The sequence below is a fragment of the Lissotriton vulgaris genome, chromosome 11 (assembly GCF_964263255.1).
Source record: "Lissotriton vulgaris chromosome 11, aLisVul1.2, whole genome shotgun sequence".
Taxonomy (NCBI): Eukaryota; Metazoa; Chordata; class Amphibia; order Caudata; family Salamandridae; genus Lissotriton; species Lissotriton vulgaris.
The window spans coordinates 720,837,667-720,862,093 of NC_141699.1; the positions used below are offsets into that span (position 1 = coordinate 720,837,667).

The window sequence follows — 24,427 nt, forward strand, 5'->3', positions numbered from 1 at the left end:
GTTAGTGGGAAGGTTCGAGTGGTCAGATGCTGTAGGGCCGTCCTCTGATGATGCATCGATGTCCGAGGGTTGGAAATCCTCTTTAGTGTAGGGGTATATCTTCTCCTTGTCGAACCTTTTGATGTCTTTTTGAAGCTTTTGGATCTTCTTTTGCATGAGGTAACACACGACCTCGGGAACCTATATGCTAAACTTTAGTCACCTCTGTATTCCTTAGCTAGTTTTATCATTCACTCACACACTTGTTTTCTCAGAACCCTTTATCTCACACCCTCACTCATCATATGGCAGTACCAAAAAAAGATCCTCGCCAAAGCAACCCTTTGGGGGACTCATACGGCATTGGCAGCACCGGCCTGACGAGAAGCAACCGCCCGATGATGAAGTATGACATTCTTCGGGTGTGTGAGGGCATCAAGAGACAAGACTTGTGCTTGCCTTTAGCCCGCGCAGTGTAAACCTAGGACCTTACTTCTTTCATTTCTTTTCCTTTTCATCTGTGACTTTTGCACCCAACCCTGGAACAGTTACCCCCGTTTGAATGGAGCTGCATGGAATAACCTGCATACATTCACAAAACATTATTGTGTTGGTGTATTAGCTGATCAACCAGCTAGAGGGTCAAGCTGTTTTAAGAACACATTTTCAAACATCTACATCAAACACTAGCTAACCACTGCTTTTGGAGAGCACTGCTTTACATTTGATGCTAAGCATTTGTATCTATGGTCAGCACATGCTAAGAATAGAATATATTGCGTACCCTGTAAGCATCTATTCGTTGCGTGTAGTGCCGTGGATTCATATGCACCAATCCTTCTCCCCAGTAGCTATTGGTTGAAGTATTTTGTTACTAACCTTCTCAATATCCTATTATTTACTTGCATACTCATCTCTTCTGTCACTTATTGCTCCTATCCTACAGCTCACCCGATGAGCAAAGGAGCCAATGAACATGGGCAACACAGACAATAGTAGGAGTCACTAGAGAAACAAGCATTTGCAATACAATAAGTCTCGCAGATTTAATGTTTGAGTTACTGGCATTGTAAATTACAATGCTTTGCATGAATTTTTTTTTAAATTTGCAATTGGTATATAAACATTGTTTGCGAGTGGTGAGCTGTTGCTAACAGACACCCTCACAGACCTAGAGCACTGCACGGCTCATATAATCGAATATGCACTGAAATCGGAAGGCTGCAATGCTGATTGAATACTTAGGGCCCAGGGCCCATGCACACCTGATGTGCAGCCGAGGCCTACCTTACAGAGGGCCCCACAGAAATTAATCAGTGATTCCACAGGCCATGGTGCCAAGTAACCCGAGAGCAAACAATGTGTCACGTGAGTGGATGCCTGTCATCAGCTGTGGCCCAGCACCACACTGGCACGAAATACAGCACGCAGGCCTAGAATTCGGCATGGCCTCTTTTGAGAATCACTATGCATCCAATCAGCGGTGCCAAGAGGTACCTATGATTAAAGTCACAGGAAAGCAGCTTTGGCATGCCGGGGAAAAGCCCTGTGAAGTTAAACTCACACTTTCTTTTGCTTTTTGCAGTTTTATATAGCACGAACTCGACCTGAAGGTGTTGGTAGGCACCAGGAGATTAAGTGACTTGCTCAGAACCACAGGATGTGGAGTCCAAGACGAGGCTCGAACCCGGTAACCCAGCTCCAAGGTCGGCATCTCCCGCCGTTATGCCACATCCTGTTTTTACTGCAGCGTCCACGCACACATTATAAGAAGCAACTAACTTCATGTACAAAACCCTCATTGTATTTGGGAACGTGTGGGCTGGCGCCTTCGGCATTTTCAATGGCACATATCCACATCTCCATGGTGTACTCTGCTCAAGTATCCGTGGCTCTGCTAAGCAACTTCAAGCACACAAATCCCCCGCCCCACAAGCTGGGTAAATGTGGCACATTCTATCCCAGAGTCAGTGTGGGAGATATTTTGGCACGGAAATGCCTGACTGGGCGCGGTCCTTCATCATTAGCTAGGTCTGAGGCGAAGAAAACCCCTCTAAGCCAATGCTCCTTTGCCTCAGTGTTGTTCTTGCCAGCCGCCTGTCCTCTTTCTATCTCACCTGTCTTTCCAGGCAGGATGAGAGGCGCGCGCAGTCCCCAGAGAGCAATTAAACCCGCCTCCCGGGGACTCCTCTTCAGAGCGGGGAGGGAAGGGGCACGAGGGGCTGGGGAGGGTAGTGAGGGGACATTAGTCCTTCTGGCATTCGGGAATGCGTGCCTCCTGCCCTTCTCGAGCACTCACTCCGGTCAATCACACTATCTTGCCAAGAAACCGAAACCTTGTGGTAGCTCCCTGCAACTTTGGAGCACTGACTCCTTAGTACTTAAAATCACAGCTATCCAAAAAAACATGGCGGACCTGAAACAATCATTCCCTGGGACTCAATTAACATGTGGAAATACCTCTGGCATATGTGCACTAACCCTCAAAGGCTCTGACCACAAGTTCACCATAAAGTAAGTGGCGGCGCTGGAAAGAATGATTGCGACTGGCCTAGTAGCTCCCGATGAGGTTATGACATACACGAGTCTCATTGTGGAATAACCACACAGATCCAGTGCTACTGGTATAAAAAAGCCTTACCCAACTCCATGGTCAATTTTGCTGACATCTACTACTTGCCGAGTGCAGCTGATAACTCTGAGAGGTGGGGGGCGCAGTGCGTTGCTTAGGAGGACAGTGGGGTGAGGAGTGTGTTGGTGGCAGAGCAGGCTCAGGAACCTATTGCATGCATGCTATAAAGGGGGGTTGGGTGCGGCTCGCCGCACACGCACAAGTGAAAATAAGAAACCGAAACCTAAAACCGAAACCTACAAGGCGCGCAGCATTCAGAAGCATGGCAGCGTCGGATTCCGACGCGCGCCTTGGGATTGGGGCGCACGCGTGAGCTGTTTACGTTATAAGCTCACGCGTGCGACCCAATCCGAAGGCGCGCGTCTGAATCTGCCTCTGCCATAGACAATGCTGGGCGCGTGGCCAGCTCTTGTCTCCAATCGTTGTCGGCTGAGCCGGCAGCTATAGTCCTCGCGGCGAGACCTAAAAACTAATTACAAAAGCCCAAGTCCAACGGTAGATGGAAGGAGTATGTTAAGCATGTGAATATACGGCACTACACACTGCTTATAGACACTTAAGGGATAAGTAATATATTGCTTTATCTTTTCCAACACAAACTATATTAACCCCATGAAAGTCGGTTTACTGTCTATAAAGGTTTCAGAAACGCATTCCCCCAGGGCCAACATATTATCAAGCGTCAACAGTTTGATAAAGCGTTATAAATTTTGCAGTTACAGCTATCGTCTCGAGTTCCTCAAGCAGGATTTTGGCAAACCATTTGCCCTCAAAATCCATTAGGGCAATAAGCCTACAATTGCCTGCCGAGTCTTTATGGTTTCTTTTTTATGAAGGGAGTGGAGAATTGACTAGCACCAGAAACTGTTCCACAAAATCTATTAAAATCATTGTGTAAAGTGGGCATACCCACTTAGACCAGTAACCTGTTCACACGTATTCACTGACAAGTGTATTGAATTTAGGCCTGACGCATCTGAAGGTTCGACCTACTTTATTAAATTAACCAGGCTAGAAAAGGAAATTCTAGTCCCATGTCCAGCACTTGATTCTACCCAAAGTCTGCTTCAAGGGATACACATTCTACTCCAAATGGCTATTGCTATTTGTGGACCCTACTCCTCTAGAGCGATCTAATCTATTAATAAATAACCAACTGCTCCATAAAGTCTCCCTTCTTGCATTTATTACAAATAACGATAAATAGCCTTTCTGTGTGTGTCTTTTGAGGCTCAATTGTAACCTTTTTATATTGATTGTTGTGCTATGAAAAACGTGTTAACTACTGGTTTGTGCAAGGATCTTAATAATGTTTTCAAGGACTAATTTATACCGTTGTGAAGTAGAAGACCAGTTATATGGGTTCTTAAAATACCTTCTCTTTTTTTGTTTTGCCAAAGGCAATGAATTCTAATCAAAAGCCTTTAAAGAGTGCCACGAGTAGTCAGCTTCTTTATCAACCAGTCAATGTTTTTGGCTGTTACAACCGCACCTTGGCTTGGGATCCCAATTCGGATGTAAATGTAAATGTATTGCGATTTATATAGCGCACGTATCACCCGAAGGCATCAAGGCGCTTGCCTTGGGAACCCATCCTGGTATTCCCCTGTGAGATAACCCCAGCAGGGTATCCACAAGGTGAAAGCCAGGCATCCCGCCGCGAGGGGCCATAGTGGAGATTAAGCAAGCTATTGCCCAGAGTTGCAGAGTGTGAACCCGTGAGTCGAGTAGGCACCGGAACGAGAATTATCGAGTCCGTGGAATTTTTGAGCCCAAGACCCGCCAAAGCGGGGAATTGAACCCTGGTCCAGGACCGATCTCAGCTTCCGGGTCTGCCGCCTCTAACCCCTGAGCCACACTTCTCCACTTTTTGGACAGAAACCCATATTTGCACCCAAATCTGCAATACTGCAGTAATCTGAATCAGTCCATTAGATTTGCAGTTATTATTTTCATTTGCTTGTTTGCTGGTCAGGTTTTTTTTTAATGTTACTTTGCATGCTGATGAATTTCAGTAGAGCTTGATTTAACTTTTGTCTTTCTTCTTTTTGGTAGGATTGGCCTAGTTTTTGTGGTGGATGATTCTGAAGATGTAGATGGGCTGGAAAATGCTGGTGTTGCCCTTCTTAGAGCGTTTAACTATGTTGCAGAAGAAATGGATAACTACCATGCTTTTCAGACTGTGATATCGGTAGGAGCTTGTTTCTTGATGCAGACAGTGACAATATGGAGGTTTTTTTCTTTCAGAGGTCTAGGTGAGCCGTGGAATGGTGCTGTCTGAACTATGGTTCGGCCTTCTATTACCGAAAGACTTTGGAACCTTTAACTCTTGAATTAATTCCCTTCACTGACCAAACTAATTATTTCCAAAGTCGAGCAATAGTCTGGATCGGAGGGAACGTAGTGGTAGGTGCTGTGTGACCTGTGAATCCAGGGATTGCCCAGCAATTTATAAGGGATAAGGTACCCCCTGCCATACATCATAAGGATATTGCAAGTTGCCGAGGAGTTCTGTAGCCAAATAGAGGAACGAGGCTGAAGGCCGGGTTACTTTATAAGGTTGTGGAACTCCAAGGTTACTTTCAATATCCTGATGTACAGCAGGTAGTATTTTATCTTATATAATACATGGTCGCACTATTGCCTTTCCCACAAACCAATTAAAACCTTGGTGTGAAGCTATTTCATTTGAAAGAGCATGTTACCAAACATGAAAAATTAAAATAGAACCTCTAGTACACAATTAAACTGCTCAAAAAAGATATTTTAAACAGTTCAATACAAGTCAGCTTTTATATTAATCAAAAAAAGGTGCAGTCGCTCAGAATGTGTAGAAACATGCAGAAAAATTCGAACTTTCCTATAATTGTCTAAGGAGTGCAAAAATAAACATGTTCTTTCTGCTTGTCACTTTAGGCTAGAAAAATAGGCAGCTGCTCCGTGACCTGACCTACCTTTCACCTTGGCTGCTGGCTCTGGTAACTTATAGTTTAGTGCTGACATCTTTTCTTTATAATTGGTGGCTGGGTGCGTCACAAGCAGCCGATTATAAAGAAATTAGAGATGGACGTGTTTATACAGACACCGAAGAATCCCATGTATTATAATAGGATTACAAACCACTCCTGCAACAGACAAAGATAGCTTTGAATCCACCTCTAAAAAGAAAGCGAGCAATGTGTTTTGGAAGTATTGTCGCTTTTGATTATATAACACTCTGAAGTCTACTTTGAGTACTTTACTTTTCTTCGACTGTCATTGTTTGAATGTATGTGACTTAGCCTGTCTGTTGGATTCCTGTTTGTGGTGGCTGCTATTGTTTTAGTGACAGATGAGCTCTCTGTAGTAATTCTTTTTCCCCCTTCGTTATAACCTTAACTTATAATTCTATGGTTTGCTAGGCAGAATTATGTGTCCCTCAGCACTTGCTACCAAAGTGTTTTAAGAATTCATTGCGTGAGTTAACTGAAAACACAGCCCTGTATCACCTCTGGCAGACAGTTATAACAACAGGCATATTTCAAAAGTAAAACCTATTTTATTTAACAAAAGTTAAACATTTATGCGGATGTGCATCAAAATCACAGCAACATTTAAAAAAAAATCTTTTTGGGCCCCAGGCGGGGTCCCACTTGGACACCCACACCTGGCCCTAGGGCGCCAAGCCTGCAATCCTTTAAGTCTTTTTTTGTTTCACCTTTTTTCAGTATTTGAGCTTTGAATTGTCAAAAACTACTGCATGAGTTTACACCAGTTCACAAAAGCCACACTTTCTGAACCAAGATCTAATTTTCTGCCAAATATGTTATAATTCAGTTCATCGTTTTTTGCAGCATCGCTGTTCAGTTTTCTGATGGAAAATGTATTTTGGGACACCCCCTCATTTTTCTTGTCCTCTGTTTGATGGATCACCCCAAAACTTACCAGGATATTGCTGAGTTGGAAGGTGGATGAGGCTTATTTTTTATTTTATTATTTGAGGAACATTTCTTGACGATTCATCAAAAGGCACCAAAGTAATTTGGAAAACCAAAAATGCCTTTCCTATTGAAACGAAAACCTAGCTATGACTACCCAGTGGCGACTGCCACTGGGTAATAAAACAAGTTATATCTTGTGAGCTAAAACACTACATAGTTTCCATTTGCTGCAAGGTTGATCTTCCTTAACGGTCAAAAGCAAAAGGCATGCCATTAATATGCAGTGGAGACAGAGGATTATTAGTACAGGAGTACCACGTGCTATAGCCAGACTAGTGCCACTCAATTTTGCCAAATCTAGCCTTACTTCCATCCATACCTGATGCCTTTTTCGGTCAATGACATCTATCACACATTCTTGACTTGCCGCTCAGAGGTTAATCCTGCAAGAGTGTGCCATGCTAGGGAATAAAATAACAAGCAGAGAAGTACAGCAAATGAAGGACTTGTGAACAGACAGGACTCACAAGACCAAAAGATGATTAGGCTTGTAATAACTGGGATTAAGAATCTTTAAGCAGTGTGTCATCATATGCTCTGTCCCTAATATTATAATCCATATAACAATAAATGAAAGTACACAAATTGGTCAAAGAGAAGAATGATTGAGAGAATCCTTTTCAGTTCTGATGGTCACTAGTTCCTTATTTACTTAACTGTGCACCTGGATAGTGGCCACTCAAGCGATCTGTTTCAGTACTATTATGTGCACTTAAAACTCTGGTTTCTTCTTGGACATCTTAGAATGTAGGCAACATAAAAAAATGCTTGTTCTAGTTCTTTCCAGAATAATTTATATAGGTAGTGTTCGAGGCATGTGGGCTGCTGAATTCATATCTGTGCATAGATCGCCGCCTATTGTTGGGTCCGGATGATTGCACATTGTTGTCCTGGAAGAGTCTTCGAAGTATCACGAGATAGGTGGCTCCTCCCCTGGACTACAGTGCGCATGGGCATCGACTCCATCCTCAGATTGTTTTTTTCCGCCATTGGGTTCGGATGTCTTTAATTCCCTCTTGTCGGAATCGATAGAAAACTTTCTTGAGACCAAAAGGTCTTTAGTCTAATACGTCGGTATTGTCTTGCATTCGGCATTGCCTTTTCTAGCTCGGTTCCGAGCCGGATTCTCTACTCCCGCTTGCTCTCGGTGCGGAAGGCCCAGTCGACGCTCTAGACCTATCGACCTTCCATCATGGACCGAAGTCCATTCAAGAGATGTCCGGTCTGCAACTCAAAGTATCCCCACATCGACGTCCACCCGGTGTGCAACAAGTGTCTGTCGCCGGACCATGATGAGGACAAGTGTATGGCTTGTTCACGCTTCAGGTCCAAGAAGACGCTTAAGCTTCGAAGAGCTGCGCGCCAGGAGGCCCAGCAAACTGCACCGGCGCCTGTGGACATCTTCGATGCAGGGGATGTCGAGGACGAATCTATCCAGGACATTTCTGAGTCAAACCCCGCGTCGGACGTCGACTATGACTACGACGCGGATGCTGAGATGTTCGAGGGCGAAGAAGTCGTCGACTAGGTAGGGGACGACGACGGGGCCCTCTGGGCCATGGAGGATAGCTCGTAGGAGGAGCTTCCTCAAACTGACTCTGGGGCCGTGCCAATTTATAAGGCCCAGGTCGAGGGATCGCCTTCGGGCCTTACCCAAGATCTCGCTATGGGTTCTACGGCCCGCCTTCGGGCTCGGCCACGGACATTGCTGCCGAGCCACTCCCTGGCAAAACGAAACCGACAGTGAAACCTACGGTCTCGACGGCAGGTGCCGGCCTCGAAACCGAAAGTGCGCATCACTTTGATCGGCTCCAAGGCCTCGGAGGCTTCTTCGCCGAAGAAGCCGAAAATGGCTGTCGAACCGAAGGCTCAAGTTAAGGGCGTCGAGACGAAGTCTGCCGCGCCGACGACTAAAGTGAAGGTGGTCGAGCCGGGCGCGTCGGCGCCGAAGACGGTCGACACCGGCAAAAGCCTTGGCGACCCGAAGAAGACTGTCGGCGAGCCGACGAAAACTCTCGGTGACCCGAAGAAGCGGCTGTATGACCCAAAGGTCCTCACAAAACCGCGTCCGCAGGACAAGGCCAAGGGCGCCGCGCCCCGAGAGTCGACTCCGAAAGTAACCTCGAAGGATTCCATTGAACCGGCGCGCGCCCATCCGCCTCGTTCACCAAGAAGGTGACGGACTCCCTGCAGCGAATCAGGGACGGCACCGCGTCGGTCGGTCCGAAGGATCCTCCGCCTGCGAAACCTGTGGAGAAACCACTTAAGGCGTCCACGCCCATCCACTTCACGTTGCCGCCGAAGACGGCGCCGAAGGCCTTTGCTCCTAAGGCTGTGGCCGGTGTGCCCGAAAAGCTCTCATCGGCGCCGAAGGCGTCATCGGTGGTCCCCGGCTCGCGACCTCTACGACCTTCGGGGGACGAGCGTCAGGAACACTTCATCGACGCCGAAACGGGCAAGCTTTCCCTCCTCAAGCGGAAAATCGCCCCAGAACGCCCACAGGAGTCCTACAAGATCCCTCTCAAGAAAAAGAAGGACTCTGCTTGCTCTCCCGTCTTGGTGGAACCACTTTCCCCACAGACTCATAATGTCTCGCCCACTTACTCGGATGTGGACGCTGGTGAGGGGGATGATGAGGATGAATACAGTTATCCTGTCTATACAGACCCTGAGGATACCAATGAACCCTGGGTAGCTGGTGGTGACCCTGGGGATCCTCAATCAGGACAAGACCCTCAACTTTTTTCTGCTAAAACGTCCCCTACAGAAGACTCTGCAGCTTTCAATGCCCTCATTGAGCGGGCAGCTAACAATCACAACGTCCAGCTACATACTGACCCTGTGGATGTCGATTTCCTTTTTGACACCTTTTCAGTCTCAGAAAAAACTGTTAAGACTCTGCCTATGCTGAAAGGTGTTTTAAAGCATGCTGCTGAGATCTTTAAAGAACCTACCAGGGCAAGGGTGATAAACCCTAGGATTGACAAAAAATACAAGTCGGCGCCTACTGATCCTACCTACATCAAAGGACAGTTGCCTCTGGACTCCCTTGTTGTCTCGAATGCCCGGAAGAGGGCTAATTCTCAGACTACGGGTGATGCTCCTCCCCCAGACAAAGAATCCAAGGTCTTTGAGGCGTTGGGGAAGAGGGTAGCAGCACAGGCAGCCAACATCTGGCGCATCTCTAACACACAAGCGCTTCTGGCGCGCTATGACAGGGCACACTACGACACACTGGAGACCCTGTTGCAGCACCTGCCTGATGAATACAAGGAGGCGGCTTAGATGCTGAATCAGGAAGGGAAGCTGATCTCTAACGCTTCAATTAAGTGCTTTCTGGACGCAGCTGATACCGCTGCCAGAGCTATAAACACTAGTGTTATGCTACGGCGACATGCCTGGCTAAGAATCTCTGGATTTAGGCCAGAAATCCAAACCACCATCCTTAACCAAACAGTCAACCCAGATCACCTGTTTGGCCCAGAGGTCGACACCACCCTAGAAAAGATAAACAAGCATTTACAATGCAATGGTCTCGGCAATATTATAGGTAGAGCTATTAGAATTGCTCATTATTTTTTTATCTTTTTTGTATCCCTAAATAAATGGCATTGTCATTTGTATTGGCATTAGCTTTGTTTTTTGCATATGTGATACCTATTGCATTAGCAGAGAGAGAGTGAGGTAGTGAGATAGAGAGAGCGAGTGAGGTATTGAAATAGAGAGAGAGTGAGAGAGAGTGAGGTAGTGAGATACAGAGTGAGGTAGTAAAGAGTGAGGTAGTGAGAGGGATGTTGTGAGGTAGTGAGATATAAGCATAGAGTGATGTTGTGCTGTAGTGAAATAGAGAAAGAGGTAGTGAAAGAGAGTGAAAGTGAGTTAGTGAGATAGAAAAAGTGAGGTAGTGAGAGAGAGTGATTGAGGTAGTGAGTGAGTTTGTGAGGTAGTGAGATAGAGAGAGGTCGTGAAAGAATGAGGTAGTGAGGGTGAGAGTTGTTGTGCTGTATTGAGATAGAAACAGAGCGATGTTGTGAAGTAGTGAGCTAGAGTGAGGTAGTGTATGAGAGAGTAAAAGTGAGTTAGTGTATTTGAGAGAGAGAGAGAGTGCGGTAGTGAGATAGAGAGAGTGAAGTTGTGGGGTAGTGAGAGAGTGATGTAGTGAACTTTACAGAGAGTGTGTCGTGATATAGTGAGGGAGAGATAGTGAGGTAGTATATAGAGAGAGTGTGAGGTAGTGAGATAGAGAGAGTGAAGCAGTGAGTTAGAGAGAGAGAGTGAAGTTGTGAGGTAGTGAGAGAGTTGTGAATTTTTGAGAGAGTGTGTCGTGATATAGTGAGGCAGTGAGAATGAGATAGTGAAATAGTAATAGATAGAGTTAGGTAGTGATGTAGAGAGAGTGAGGTAGTGAGATAGAGAGAGTTACGTTGTGAAGTAGTGTGTTAGAGAGATATAGTTCCTGTGGTAGTGATATTGTGATGTTGTGAGAAAGAGAGTTGAGTAGTGAGGTAGAGATTGAGGTAGAGAGATAGTGAATGAGAGATAGTGTAGTAGTGTGAGAGATAGTGAGTTAGTGAAAGAGAGAATGAGGTAGTAGGGACGGTATAGTGGAGCTGAGGAGAGAGTGAAGGGATGGTGCAGTGAGAGGCTGAGGAGAGTGCATCAGTGAAAGGACGGTACCATAAGAGGCTGAGGAGAAAGTGCAGCAGTGAGTGATGGTGCAGTGGAGGAGTGAGGGCTGCAGCCTGGATGGGGGGCGGGGCTGAGCAGAGAGTGCAGCAATGAAGGGACGATGCAATGGGGGGCTGAGCAGAGTGCAGCAGTGAAGGGACAGTGCAGGGAGAGGCTGAGCAGAGAGTGCAGCAGTGAAGGGACGGTGCAGGGAGAAGCTGAGGAGAGTGCAGCAGTAAAAGGACGGTGCAGTGGGGGCTGAGCAGAGAGTGCAGCAGTAAGAGGACGGTGCAGTGGGGGGCTGAGCATAGAGTGCAGCAGTGAAGGGACGGTGCAGTGGGACTGAGGAGAGAGTGTAGCAGTGAAGGGATAATGCAGTGAGAGGCTGAGGAGAGTACAGCAGTGAAGGGACGGTGCAGTGGGGAGGAGGAGTGAGTGCAGCAGTGAAGTGACCGTGCAGTGAGAGGCTGAGGAGAGTGCAGCAGTGAAGGGACTGTGCAAGGAGAGGCTAAGGAGAGAGTGCATCAGTAAAGGGATGGTGCAGGGAGAGGCTGAAGAGAGTGCAGCAGTGAAGGGATGGTGCAGTGAGAGACTGAGGAGAGTGCACAAGTGAAGGGACGGTGCAGGGAGAGGCTGAAGAGAGTGCAGCAGTGAAGGGACGATGCAATGGGAGGCTGAGCAGAGAGTGCATCAGTGAATGGACGGTGCAGGGAGAGGCTGAGCAGAGTGCAGCAGTGAAGGGACGGTGCAGGGAGGGGCTGTGGAGAGAGTGCATCAGTGAAGGGACGGTGCAGGGAGCGGCTGAGGTCCTTATTTTTTCTAATTTGATTTGCCTTCTCAAGCTTTTGATTTTTAAGAAACGTACTGGAGTGGAACCCCAAACCGATTCCAAGCGCCTTGAAAGAGTCACCAGCATCCCCAGCAGCCACTGCCTATTGGAGCAGTACCAGGTCTGTCCTGAATATCTGGAGTGGTATAGTTGGCAAACACACATGTGGGCTGGCAGGGCGGTAAGTGGGCCGGCCCCCCCCGAATCTCACACGAGGTAGTAATTAAAACTAATTTTGAAACAGGTCACCATTGGGCCCTATATTCAGGTCCTTAACTTCACTGGCTAAAAACACTGATTGAGTTCTAAATAATTCATGTAAAAAAATGTAAGTAATCCATGTCAGTATTTTAGTTCTTGTTTCTATTTCCCGTTTAACGTTCTTAAGAAATGCAAGATTAAGTAAACTATTTCCAGGGTGCTGTGTTTCTTTATTTTTCCATGAAACATTTACTCTTGAGTAGGTGTTTATAGCGGGCACAATTGAGAGCTCTGAAGGTGAGGCTGAAAGCAGTGCGAGTTTAACACAGTGCTTGTCAGTGACTTCAAAAGGTGTTCGGAATACGTGGCCATCCAATGCTTGGCCTCTTTGCAGGGTGCACAGAGCAATGGGCGGGTATTCCCGTTGCAATTGTAATTCTGTGAAAATGTGTGAGGAGGTGCACAGGAGTCTAAATATTGAGGTGGCGACAGTAAAAACAATATTGTCAGAACACAATGTAGCCAGCTCAAGGCTTTGTATGCAGTGTGCGAGCTGTGGCCTTAAATTCTTTCAATTGGACCAACTGGATTAACCTTCCGGAGACTAATGACTTGTGCACTGTACTCCTGTACTGTGCACACGCCGCTCAAACCATTAACATAACAAGAAGCGCCTAGAAGCACAGAGGGCTGAGCGCTTTACAAATATCCTCCTTGGGCACTCCCGGTTTTACAATAGTTAAGCACCGCAAGAAATGGGAAATATCCCTCCCCTCCGGTGGGTTGGAGTTGTGGGGGGGGAGGGGGCAGGTCGGAATTAGGGAGAAGAAAAAGGAGATACGAGATTGTAGGGAAAGGAGGGGAACCGAAGAGACAAAGAGTGTGGACAATGCAGAGGCAATAGAATGATGGAGGGAAAAAGGTGCCAGATGAGAGTGTCAGATAGATATGGGGAGAAGTGACAGGGGAGGAGGGACCAATGCACAGGTGACAGCAGATGAACCTGGTCAGAGTGGGAGAAACAAAGAAAACGATACATAGGGTGCAGGAGAGAGAGCGGAAGGAGAAGTAACAAGTGGGATAGACAGAGAGAGGTGGTAATGCGGAGGGATGGGGGAGAAGAGGCCGCCAGAGCAGAATACAAAGATAAAGATAAAGATAGAGAGAGAGAGATATAGAGATATAGAGATAGAGATAGAGAGAGAGAGAGAGAGAGAGAGAGAGAGAGAGAGAGAGAGAGAGAGAGAGACAGAGAGAGAGAGAGAGAGAGAGCGAGAGAGACAGAGAGAGAGAGAGAGAGACACAGAGAGAGAGAGAGAGAGACACACAGAGAGAGAGAGAGACAGACAGACAGACAGACAGACAGACAGACAGACACCTGTAGAGTGGGTGGGAAGAATAGTGTGACCGAGGCACAGTGGTGGGAGGGAGCGTTAGAAGCCCAGTAAAACACGTGTCTGTTTATTGGAATACACAAAACGTCTGCTGAGTACGAGCACAGCGTGCGACGTACTTTGAGCCTGAGGCCGCTCTGTGATGGGGGAGAGGGAGGGGCAGGTGTGAGAGGCGCCATGACAACAAAGAATGCAGGAAAAGCAGATGGTGCACGCACGTGCATTCATGCTTGTGGCCAGGAAGCAGAGGCTGGGTGGCACTTTTGAGCTCCCCTTTACAAAATGTCGCGGAACAAACGGCGCATGCGCTGTTTTAGCTCGACGTAAAAAGAGAGATGTACTAGACTTCCCTATTGGTATTCTGTGGTGCCATCCATGTACAATATTTTCTTTTGTGATGAAATGCTGCATTCTAAAGATTTCATTTGTGAGGCTGCCAGGTCAGTAATGACCTCACTGTTGGCTAAATTAGATCATGTTTATACTGTTTATCTTAGACACTTTTAAAGAGGAGCCCCGGGCGCACTGGATAGTGCACGGCTCGGGGCACCTCTAGGACGCAAACCCACTCGGAACACCTGCCCAAGCGGGCAGGAAACAGGTGAGCCCAACCCCACGGGGAGGGTAGTGGGAGGGAGCAGGATCGAATCACGAGCTGAAAAGCGGGGAAATCAAATGCGGTCCGATGTGATCTTTAGCACGACGGAGGAGAGCTGCAGCAGAGGGAGGGGGAGGGAGGCGAGAGTGCGACGGAGGAGGGCAGAGATAAGGGAGGAGGCGAGCGGAGCCGAGCAGCTCCTAGGGAGGAGTGAAGAAGTGGACCAAATGCGGTCCGATGTGATTTTTAGCACGACGGAGGAGAGCTGCAGCGCAACGAGGAGGGCAGAGGGAAGGGAGGAGGCGAGCGAAGCCGAGCAGCTCCTAAGGAGGCGAGCAGCTCCAAAAACACCACCACGTTTCTCCGAGGCAAGGAGAAAATGCCTTGGAGAAACGCACGGCCATTTTCGGATTTGGGGGCGTGTTTTGCTGTGCTGAGTGACAGATGGCGTCACTGTCTAAAGAACAGCAAAAATTACGCCCCCAAATCCGAAAAGGACGGGGCTACATCGGAGTGATGGATCTCTCCTCCAATGGCTGGCCTCCGTTTAGGAAGCCAGCCAATTGAGGAGAGGTCGAGTACAGAGGCGGGTTCAAGCTCCATACTCAAAATCATTAATTCTCTGACCGGAAGCTGGCAAGCCAGCATTTCCGGTCCGAGACCTAAAAAGGACACTGAGACTGCTAAATCCATGGGTGCCTTACAGTCCCAGCAGTTTCGGGGTGGGTCTTTTCGTCGCTCCAGCACTAGAGGCGTTTCCAGGGGCCAGCTCTCCCAGTCCACGCAGTACTACAAGGGCAATACTCAGACCACTTACACCAACAAGAGTCGAGGTGGATATCGTGGCAACAGCGCCAAAGGCAGAGGATGTGGAAACAACAACTCCAGATCCTCTGCCACCAGCAAACAGTGATGCCTTGTCACTGCCCCCGACCACACAACACCGGCCGGGGGGAGACTCCAGCTGTTCCTGCCCGTCTGGAAGTCCATCACCACGGACAGGTGGGTCAGAAAACTTATCCAATACGGTTATTGTCTGGAGTTAACATCCACTCCACCCAACATGCCCCCAAGACACCGTCCTATGTCGGACGAGCACTTGCACTTATTGCAGCAGGAGGTCACCGTCATGCTGCAAAAAGGAGCAATAGAGCTCGTGCCAGTGCAGGAAAGAGGCACATGGGTCTACTCCCTGTACCTCTTAATACCGAAAAATGACGGGTCCCTCAGGCCCATCCTGGACCTCAGGCCACTCAACTACTACATCCTGTCGGAGCAATTGCATATGCTGACCCTGCAGCAAGTGCTCCCGTTGCTCAGTCAGGGGGATTTTCTCGCAACTTTAGACCTAAAGGATGCGTACTTTCACATTCCACTGCACCCTTCACACAGGAAATACCTCCGGTTCACCTTACAAAACCAGCACTACCAGTTCAAGGTTTTGCCTTTCAGTGTCACCACGACACCCAGGGTGTTCACAAAGTGCCTGGCGACAGTGGCGGCGCATCTCAGGAGACGGAACATCCACGGCTACCCTTATCCGGACGACTGGCTCATCCAAGCAAAGTCAGCCCAGCAGTGTGCCGCCCACATGTCCCACACCATTCACCTCCTGCACGATCTGGGATTCTCACTGAATTACCCAAAATCCCACCTACAGCCCGCCCACATACGGCAGTATCTGGGTGCGACCATAAACACTCTGGCGGCCACAGCACAGCCAAATTCAGTGAGAGTCAGCAGCATTCAATCGCTGATACAAAAATTCAGACCTCAACACTCGCTTCCAGCAAGAGTGTTCATGCAGTTGATAGGCATGATGGCACTCTGCATTTCCATAGTCCCGCACGCGAGACTACATATGCGCCCGCTTCAGGAGTGCTTGGCACGTCAGTGGACTCAGGCTCACGGCCAGTTGAAAGACCTAGTGTTGGTGAGCGGTCGGGCATACAACTCTCTGCATTGGTGGAATCCACGAAACCTTTGCAAGGGCCGACCGTTCCAAGAGCCTGTGCCACAGATCATCCTGACAATAGACGCCTCTCTCCAGGGATGGGGAGCTCATGTACTCCATTACATTGTGCAGGGACTATGGACGCAACAGCAACGGAAGATGCACATCAATGTTCTCGAACTGATGGCGATCTTCATGGCACTCAAAGCCTTCAAAGTACATCTGTGCAACAAGGTTGTGTTGATCCGGACGGACAACATGACAGCCATGTACTACATTCAAAAGCAGGGAGGAACACACTCTCCGCAGATGTCTCATCTGGCTCAGAGCATGTGGAAGTGGGCCATTCAGAGGAACATCTGCCTCATGGCAGAACACCTCCCGGGCAAAGACAATCAGATGGCGGACCTGCTCAGCAGGCACGGCCACCAAATGCACGTTTGGGAGATACATCCATCAGTACTCCAACCGTACTTCCAAAGGTGGGGTCACCCAGAGATAGACCTGTTCGCCACAAGGGAGAACGCAAAATGCCAAAGCTTCGCCGCCAGGTTCCCACACCCACAGTCGCAGGGCAATGCGATATGGATGAACTGGTCAGGCAAATTTGCGTACGCTTTTCCCCCAGCACCTCTGATACCGCTGGTGGCACGCAAGCTCAGGCAGCACACGATGACTCTCATCCTGGTTGCTCCAACGTGGGCTCGCCAACCATGGTACACCACGTTTCTAGAACTGTCCGTGGTACCGCATCAGAGGCTACGTCTCACACCCAGCCTTCTGACGCAGAGCTATGGCGACATTCAGCATCCGGATCCGCAACAGCTCAACCTGGCGATCTGGCTCCAGAAGTCTTAGAGTTTGGCTACCTGCACTTGCCTTCTGACTGTATGGACATCATTCGGGAGGCAAGGAAGCCCACCACCAGAGCATGCTATGCGGTGAAATGGAAGCGGTTTGTCATTTATTGTGCAGACCACAACATTAACCCGCTAGATGCGTCTATTCAGAATATCATCTGTTACCTTTTCAATCTGTACAAATGTAATCTAGCCTATGCTTCCATTCGCATACATTTATCTGGGATGGCCGCTTATCTCCAGAATAGGCAGCACCTCTCACTCTTCAGAGTGCTTGCCATTAAGGCCTTTCTAGAAGGACTCAAACGAGTCATTCCTCCGCGGACTCCACCAGCTCCGGAGTGGAACCTCAATGTGGTCCTCACCCGGCTAATGGGTCCTCCCTTTGAACCACTGCATTCCTGTGAGATTCAATTCTTGACATGGAAAGTGGCTTTCCTCATAGCGATTACATCGCTACGGCGAGTTAGTGAACTGCAAGCCCTCACTATCCAAGAGCCATTTATTCAAATTCATTCTAACAGGGTAGTGCTTCGCACTAACCCTAAATTCCTTCCTAAGGTCGTGTCTCAATTCCATATCAACCAGACTATTGAATTGCCTGTTTTCTTCCAAAATCCTGAGTCATTGGCAGAGAGAATGCTCCACACTCTTGACATCAAAAGGGCCCTGATGTATTACATCGACAGGACCAAAGATTTTAGGAAGACTAAGCAACTCTTTGTTGCCTTTGCACCACAAAGGTAACCCTATTTCCAAGGCTGATATTGCTAGGTGGATCGTTAAATGTATCCAGATCTGCTATCTGAAAGCCAAACGTACTCTCACCATTCCACCTAGGGCCCACTCCACCAGAAAGTTGGGGGCCTCTATGGCATTCCTTGGGAACATTCCTTTGGAAGACATATGTAGAGCAGCCACATGGTCTACCACACACACATTTACAAAGCATTATTGTGTTGATGTGCACTCCAAACAGCAGGCAGCTGTAGGGCAGGCTGTTCTCAAAACACTTTTCCAAACTGCTGCAGCTGGCACGGGCGGCCGCCGTTAATGGAGGGACTGCTATGTATTCTATGCACAGATGTGAATTCAGCAGCCCACATGCCTCGAACCGAATATGCTACTTACCAGTATGCATCTGTTCTTGGCATGTAGGGCTGCTGACATTCATATCGCCTGCCCTCCTCCCCGGCGCCCGTAGCAGCTGCAGAATTCACACATACTTCTAGCATGGTCATCATTCACTTAGTTTCACTCCATCTTGGCCACAATGGCTAAAAACAATCTGAGGATGGAGTCGATGCCCATGCGCACTGTAGTCCAGGGGAGGAGCCACCTATCTCGTGATACTTCGAAGACTCTTCCAGGACAACAATGTGCAATCATCCGGACTCAACACTAGGCGGCGATCTATGCACAGATATGAATGTCAGCAGCCCTACATGCCAAGAACAGATGCATACTGGTAAGTAGCATATTCGATTTGCTGCCAGCAGTCACTTTCAAGTGTTCTGGATTCATAGAGCAACCTTCTTTGGCATAAAATGCTACACTAATATCAAATTAACACAAAGCCACGAGTGGTAGAAATTTAAAAAATATTGAATGTATTTTAATTCTCGAGTGTTCGAAAAGTTGGATGTTCATTTCATTGCAATTTCAGCCACTGCAGTGAGATTATTTCAGTGAACTAACTTCCTTGCTGGCTTCTCCAAGAGTTTGAATAGACCTCAGAGATCTGCTCCTAGTTACTCTTTGTGAATGTTAAATTCCCTCTGGTACATGAGAGCTAGAACGTCTTTGCAGCAAAGGTTTTTCACAGTTATCTCTTTTCTTTCTTTAAATCCGCTTACCTTTCCCCAGGGGAGGGGTGGGCTGCAGATGGAAATGTTTATTTCGTACATACCCCTGTGACTTACAAAATGTAAAATGAGCAGCAGTTTCCCATGTGCATTTTCAATTTGGAAGCAGAGCTGGTTTTGTTTGAAGGAAGCGCAAAATGTTCTTTCTCTGGGGAAAAGATTGCTTTTGAGTGTTGCAGAATTGCCCAAACTCACTGGAATTCACCCGGAACTCCCTCCTAGGAAATTATTTATAGCCAAGCACCAAGCAAAGCATTATGGCTCCTGCTTTAAAGTCACAACTTTAATAGAAGATTGTTGCTGAGAGACTGAATGGAGGGTTGACTTGTACTAAGTCGAGCATAGTCTTTAAAGTGAAAGCTCCTATTGAATACCCAGTCTTGGTGAGGAACATTGGTGCTAGTTTAAAAGGCCTACATTGGATCACAAATTGCTGACATGTAAAAGTATTGACAGGGCTGTTACTAGCACACAAGGAGTTCCTAAGTTTTACTCCTATTCCCTCAGTTATCTCTGATGCTTGCACTTCCAGCTTCCTTGATGTCGATGTGCAGCATTTAACATTGGGCCTGTGCTGTACTTGATGACTAATTTATTAGAGCAAAGTGTTCGCTGTTACAGGGCTCAGTGCTGAGCCGGCTGTGCTGATGTTAGAACAAGCAGTGTTTGTAGCATGCACAGGCCGAAATTGTCAGCCTGTTCTTACCATACCATATTTATTAAAACATTAAATGCAAGCTTAGTCTAATTAATGTGTATAAAATATTACCACACAAGTCTACTTTCCCAAGAACCTGTATGGAAGTATAAGTTTGCCGCAATTAGTACTTTGTTTAGATCACATGCTATGCACACTGCTGTCATCTAGCGTTGTGTGGAGACGCAACAACTTGTTTTCTTTGAAGAAGAGATTTCAGGTTCAAATTTATTCGTGATACAGCGCCTGAAATCAACAAAGCATTAAGGCACAGCCTCTACCGTTGGTTGTATTTCCACCATTAGGAACAGATACATCCTTGAGTATTACATACCATTGTGTTTGCATAACAGAGACCTTTGGTGCCGGTACATTGGAATGCCAAGTTTCCTAAAGTGAGGACCTAGTGAGACCTACAGACTCATATGAGATGAATTTTTCAGAGAATCCTAAGAAAAGAAAATGTGAGAGTGACTCGTGTGGGAGACTTTATGAAGAATAAACCTTTTAAGTTCTATCGCAAATGTAACAAGTTCCCATTGTCGGACCAGCATTGGGTTTGTAACCTTTGCTAGCTGAGGAACCATAACAAGTCTGCCAGTTCTGCCTGTAAAGACTTTGGGTGCAAGAACATCATCCCTGACTGGAGGATAGAAGGTTGACACATTACAGGATGCATTGCCACAGACTGGAATGGGTATCAAGGACTTAGACTGTGAACTGGGTGGGCCCTCCAATAGTCTAGGGATCTATGAGGAGTAGTCAGATTGTTGCTCGTCTAACGTCTCTTACTTCAGAGTGGATTCTTTTCTTTGGCCCTCTAGGAAACCATTCATCTGAAAGAGACAATTAGTTGTAAATTCCTTACCTTTAGAATTACCCCCAGGCATCAGACTGGATCCAGAGTATTTTCCCGTCCGCAGTACCCCGCATGTCAAATGGTGGCGTCGGTCGGCTCTGCATTCGTCGTTGGTGTTGTGGTCGCCAGGATGACGTCGCAGCAGCTACTTAGCCACCCCCCTCGTGCGCTGACATCAGTTATTTATTTTTCCGAGCCAGCCAGCACAGATCTGGAGAGAGCAGGAGAGCAGTACTTCCAGTCACTGTTTGACTGAATTTTTGCTACTTGTTTCACACACTACCCTCGGTGAGGAGCATCCCTGTGCGGTTTGACCTCCGCTGAAGCCTTTGCTAAAGTACAAGAAACAGCACCGAGAACGCCATCCCTTTACTGCAGACCTGCATTCTTTGAATCCTTGACAGTTGGTGCTGCCATGTGTTTCCAAAGCCCCTCAACCCCGTCTCAGAACCGAGATGTACTCCAAAGCTGAAACCTAAACCATCCTCAAACTCCACTTCAAGCAGCATTCTCCCTGTCGAATACCAAGGCAACCAGCGTGGTATACGGCAAACATGGGTTTATATTCATCCAGTTTCCTGCCACACACTTGTACAGCCTCCTACAAAAGGCCAACCACCTGCCAAAAAACACTGCCTCACCTCAGAGGAGGCTATTTTAGATACGCTTAGGGCTTAACCCATAATTAAGTAATGACCCAGGGAACCCACACCACTACTCGCACCATTACCTGAACTCTCACCATCACTGGCGGAGTCTCTTCACACAGACTGTGACCAGGACCACTCTGCAGAGCAGTTCAACTTATATGGGGACCCAATGCCCATGGATGATGGAGATAACCCTAGTCATGTTAATATTATGGACCCTTCAGACGACCAATCTTTGGAACCTTAACCCCTTCGCTGCTTATGACGAGCTCAGCTCGTCATGCAGTACACTGGTCGTGTGCTCATGACGAGCTGAGCTTGTCATGAATAATGGGGGAAATCAGTTTTCAGCACAGGAGGGGAAACGTCTTAGCAGTCATGTGGTTAAACAATTAAGCCATAACTACCTAATGACACAACTGGGTATTAGACAATTGTACAACGAGCGGCAGACCACTGCAAAGTTAAACTCCATGTAGTGGAAGAAGATGATGACTTCCTTTTTGAGATCCTCTTTAATACTGAGCAGTCCATGCAGTTCTCCCCGATGCTCAAGAGTATGTTCAAGTGTTCCACTCATACTTAAATGATTCAGTTAACGCACAGTTAGTCATATGTAGGATGGAGAGAAAATAAATGCAAAGGCACACCTCCTCTTCAATCACGGACATGTTGCACCTGATTCCCATGTTGTCCACACAGCATGAAAAAGAGCCTTCATGCTTGGCTCGGGGAACACCAGTCTGCTTGATGAGGCTAGCAATTAAATGAATGCTACAGACCAGTGTAGCTGCCTGGTTTGTCACTCTGTAGCAAGTTGCAACTCTGTCAATCTTCTCTCTTAGTATGGCAGATATCAGTGGAGAAAATGGAGGACTTTTTCAAGCAACTTCCCAAAGCTTACATGAAGAATGGGAAATAATTTGTCTAGGAGGGCAAGGTATTTCCAAACACAGATGTACCAAATTCACCCTTGACGCAGCTGATACTGCCAACATCCTTCTTTGCACTCGCACCTTTCTCGAAGTTTCTGTCCAGAGATGCAACAGCACCTCACCGGCTTGCCCTTCTATAGTGGGTACCTTTTTGCGTAAACAAAAAGAGTTTCCTTTCTGTGCAAACCACTACTGTTAGACTCTAAACCTTATCAAACATTTAAAGTGGAACCTGAAATATATACCTCAAACACAAAACTATTAAAATATTTGTTTCGATTTTATTAAAAACCAGCACTAAATGCCAAAAATGTCATGATCATTATACATATACAGTACAAAATACAAAATTAAAAAGATTTTTCTTGTTACATAAAATACAAAATATACATATCAATGGTAAAGTAGTCCTTTTGTCGACGCGTTTCGGTGTCTTGATCTTTTTGTAAACACCTTCTTCAGGACAGGTAAGTAAAATCTACAACATTTCAAATCTGCAAACAAATACATACAGTTAATATCACTTAGAGGTTATATATTTCTCCTATATTTCATCTAGGTTTTAGGTAGATTTGATAAGGTCAAGTTAGTCTTACTTAAAAAAGCATATATCTTTTTAGTTCTTCTAGTTATCCTTAGACTCGAACCATTTCTTGCCTTTTGGTTCTTCTTTTAAGATATTCGACGGGGCATGGACCTGTATTGAAAAGACGGTATGGATACCATTCTCAGTAACGATCATTAATGTGCATGAGTGCCGCTCAGTATGTTCCTTTTTTATCATCATTAAGCAGGTTAGGGGCTACTTACATGTTTTGTCTCACACAGGATTTATTTCAGGGAGTAGGGGTCATCCATCTGTAATTTAAATGATCCTGGAGTTTTCAATTCTCCTTCTCTGTTTAGTTCCGGACGTTCACTGTTCCAGTTTTGCCACCATGCAGTTATGGAATTGCTTCAGTGGAAATATTTCTATAAATGGAGTTAAACGGATATTACTTCTCACCTTTTAGTTGATATAAGGCGCACAATGCTTTTGGCACAATTTCAATCTATTTTATGCGTTCGTTTCTGTCATGCTAGTATATGGATATCTTCATTTTTTCTGATTTTATGCTAATTATTTACTAGTTAAAAAAACGGTTGTGCATTTGAAAGATTATACCTTCGCACAGTACTTAATCTTAGAGATTATCTTTAAGTGCAGTTATGGACTCGCTATCCTCGTGGTGTTATACACTTTTGCCTTAGGTAGACTGACCAGAAAGTTTGTAAACATTAGGTGAATCCACAGCCCCATAACGATATTATCATGAGGGATATGGAGGATTAGTCGAAGAGTTTGTAGACATTAGGTAAATCCTAGACCCCCTTTGCGATATTATGACGAGGGATATGGTGGATAGGTCCCTCATTTTAAAAAAGCCTAAATCTTAGTCAGCTTACACACAAGTTAACGCCTGGCTTAACCTCCGGTCCCTTCTAAATAGTGCTACAGCATGTTCCTTACCTGGCGTCTGGTGAAACACCGTCCTCTTCGGCCTCCTACCGTCTTCTTACTTGAGTGCCGATGGACCTTCACCGCGCCTTTTTATACCGTCCCCTTGATTATTTCATTGGGACGATTGCTCTAATTAAACACTGATTGATTAAATGTTACCGACGCGGAGTTAACCTCGTGATCGGAAGAGCATTTATAAATCCGAGCGCCATTTTCGTAGTTTTTAGTTCGTTGGCGTCATTGTACCCTTGGTAACCTAAGCGGTCTCGTGACCGGAAGATCATTTGTTATTATAAGCGCCATTTTAGTAGTTTTTTACACATTGACGTCCGTGTGCCCTTGGTAACCTGAGCGTCCTCGTGACCTCGATATGATCTGTTATTTTAGGCGCCATCTTGGTAGTTTGTTTTTATAAATTGACAGCCGTGCCCTCATATTTGTACCCAGCGTCCATAAGTGCGCTGTTTATTGTATATTATTCATTGTAATTATAGGCTTATGTTCACTTGTATTATTCCAAGTTAACCCCCTCTTTTCTGATGTACAGTTATTTTAATTTCTCCCAATTTAAACCCGGGAATTAATTGTTACTGAGTTCAGATGGAGAATTTGTGACATATATAACAATCGAGTATCATCAAACACAATACAGTTTACAATATTGCTTGTGTTATATCGCTCGCTTTGCAGGTGTTGCTTTGCGTTTTTATCCATATAAAGCACGCGTTGATTCTGTAACCGTATGTAGACATTGTATAGTTTCTATTATCAATCAAAGGATCAATCTTAATTAAAAACAACCACATCAGTTTCAAGTTAATAGCA

The 24,427-nt window shown here is 46.5% G+C and overlaps 1 protein-coding gene across 2 annotated transcripts in view; it reads left to right on the plus strand.

Moving 5' to 3' along the window:
• The window catches only part of UGGT1 (UDP-glucose glycoprotein glucosyltransferase 1), an 849,443-nt gene that overhangs the window by 299,411 nt on the left and 525,605 nt on the right, over positions 1-24,427 (plus strand). For both annotated transcript variants that reach the window (XM_086943802.1, XM_086943803.1), the window contains exon 16: positions 4,667-4,802. In XM_086943802.1, coding sequence (XP_086799928.1) covers positions 4,667-4,802 — 136 coding nt within the window. The remainder of the gene's footprint in view (positions 1-4,666; positions 4,803-24,427) is intronic.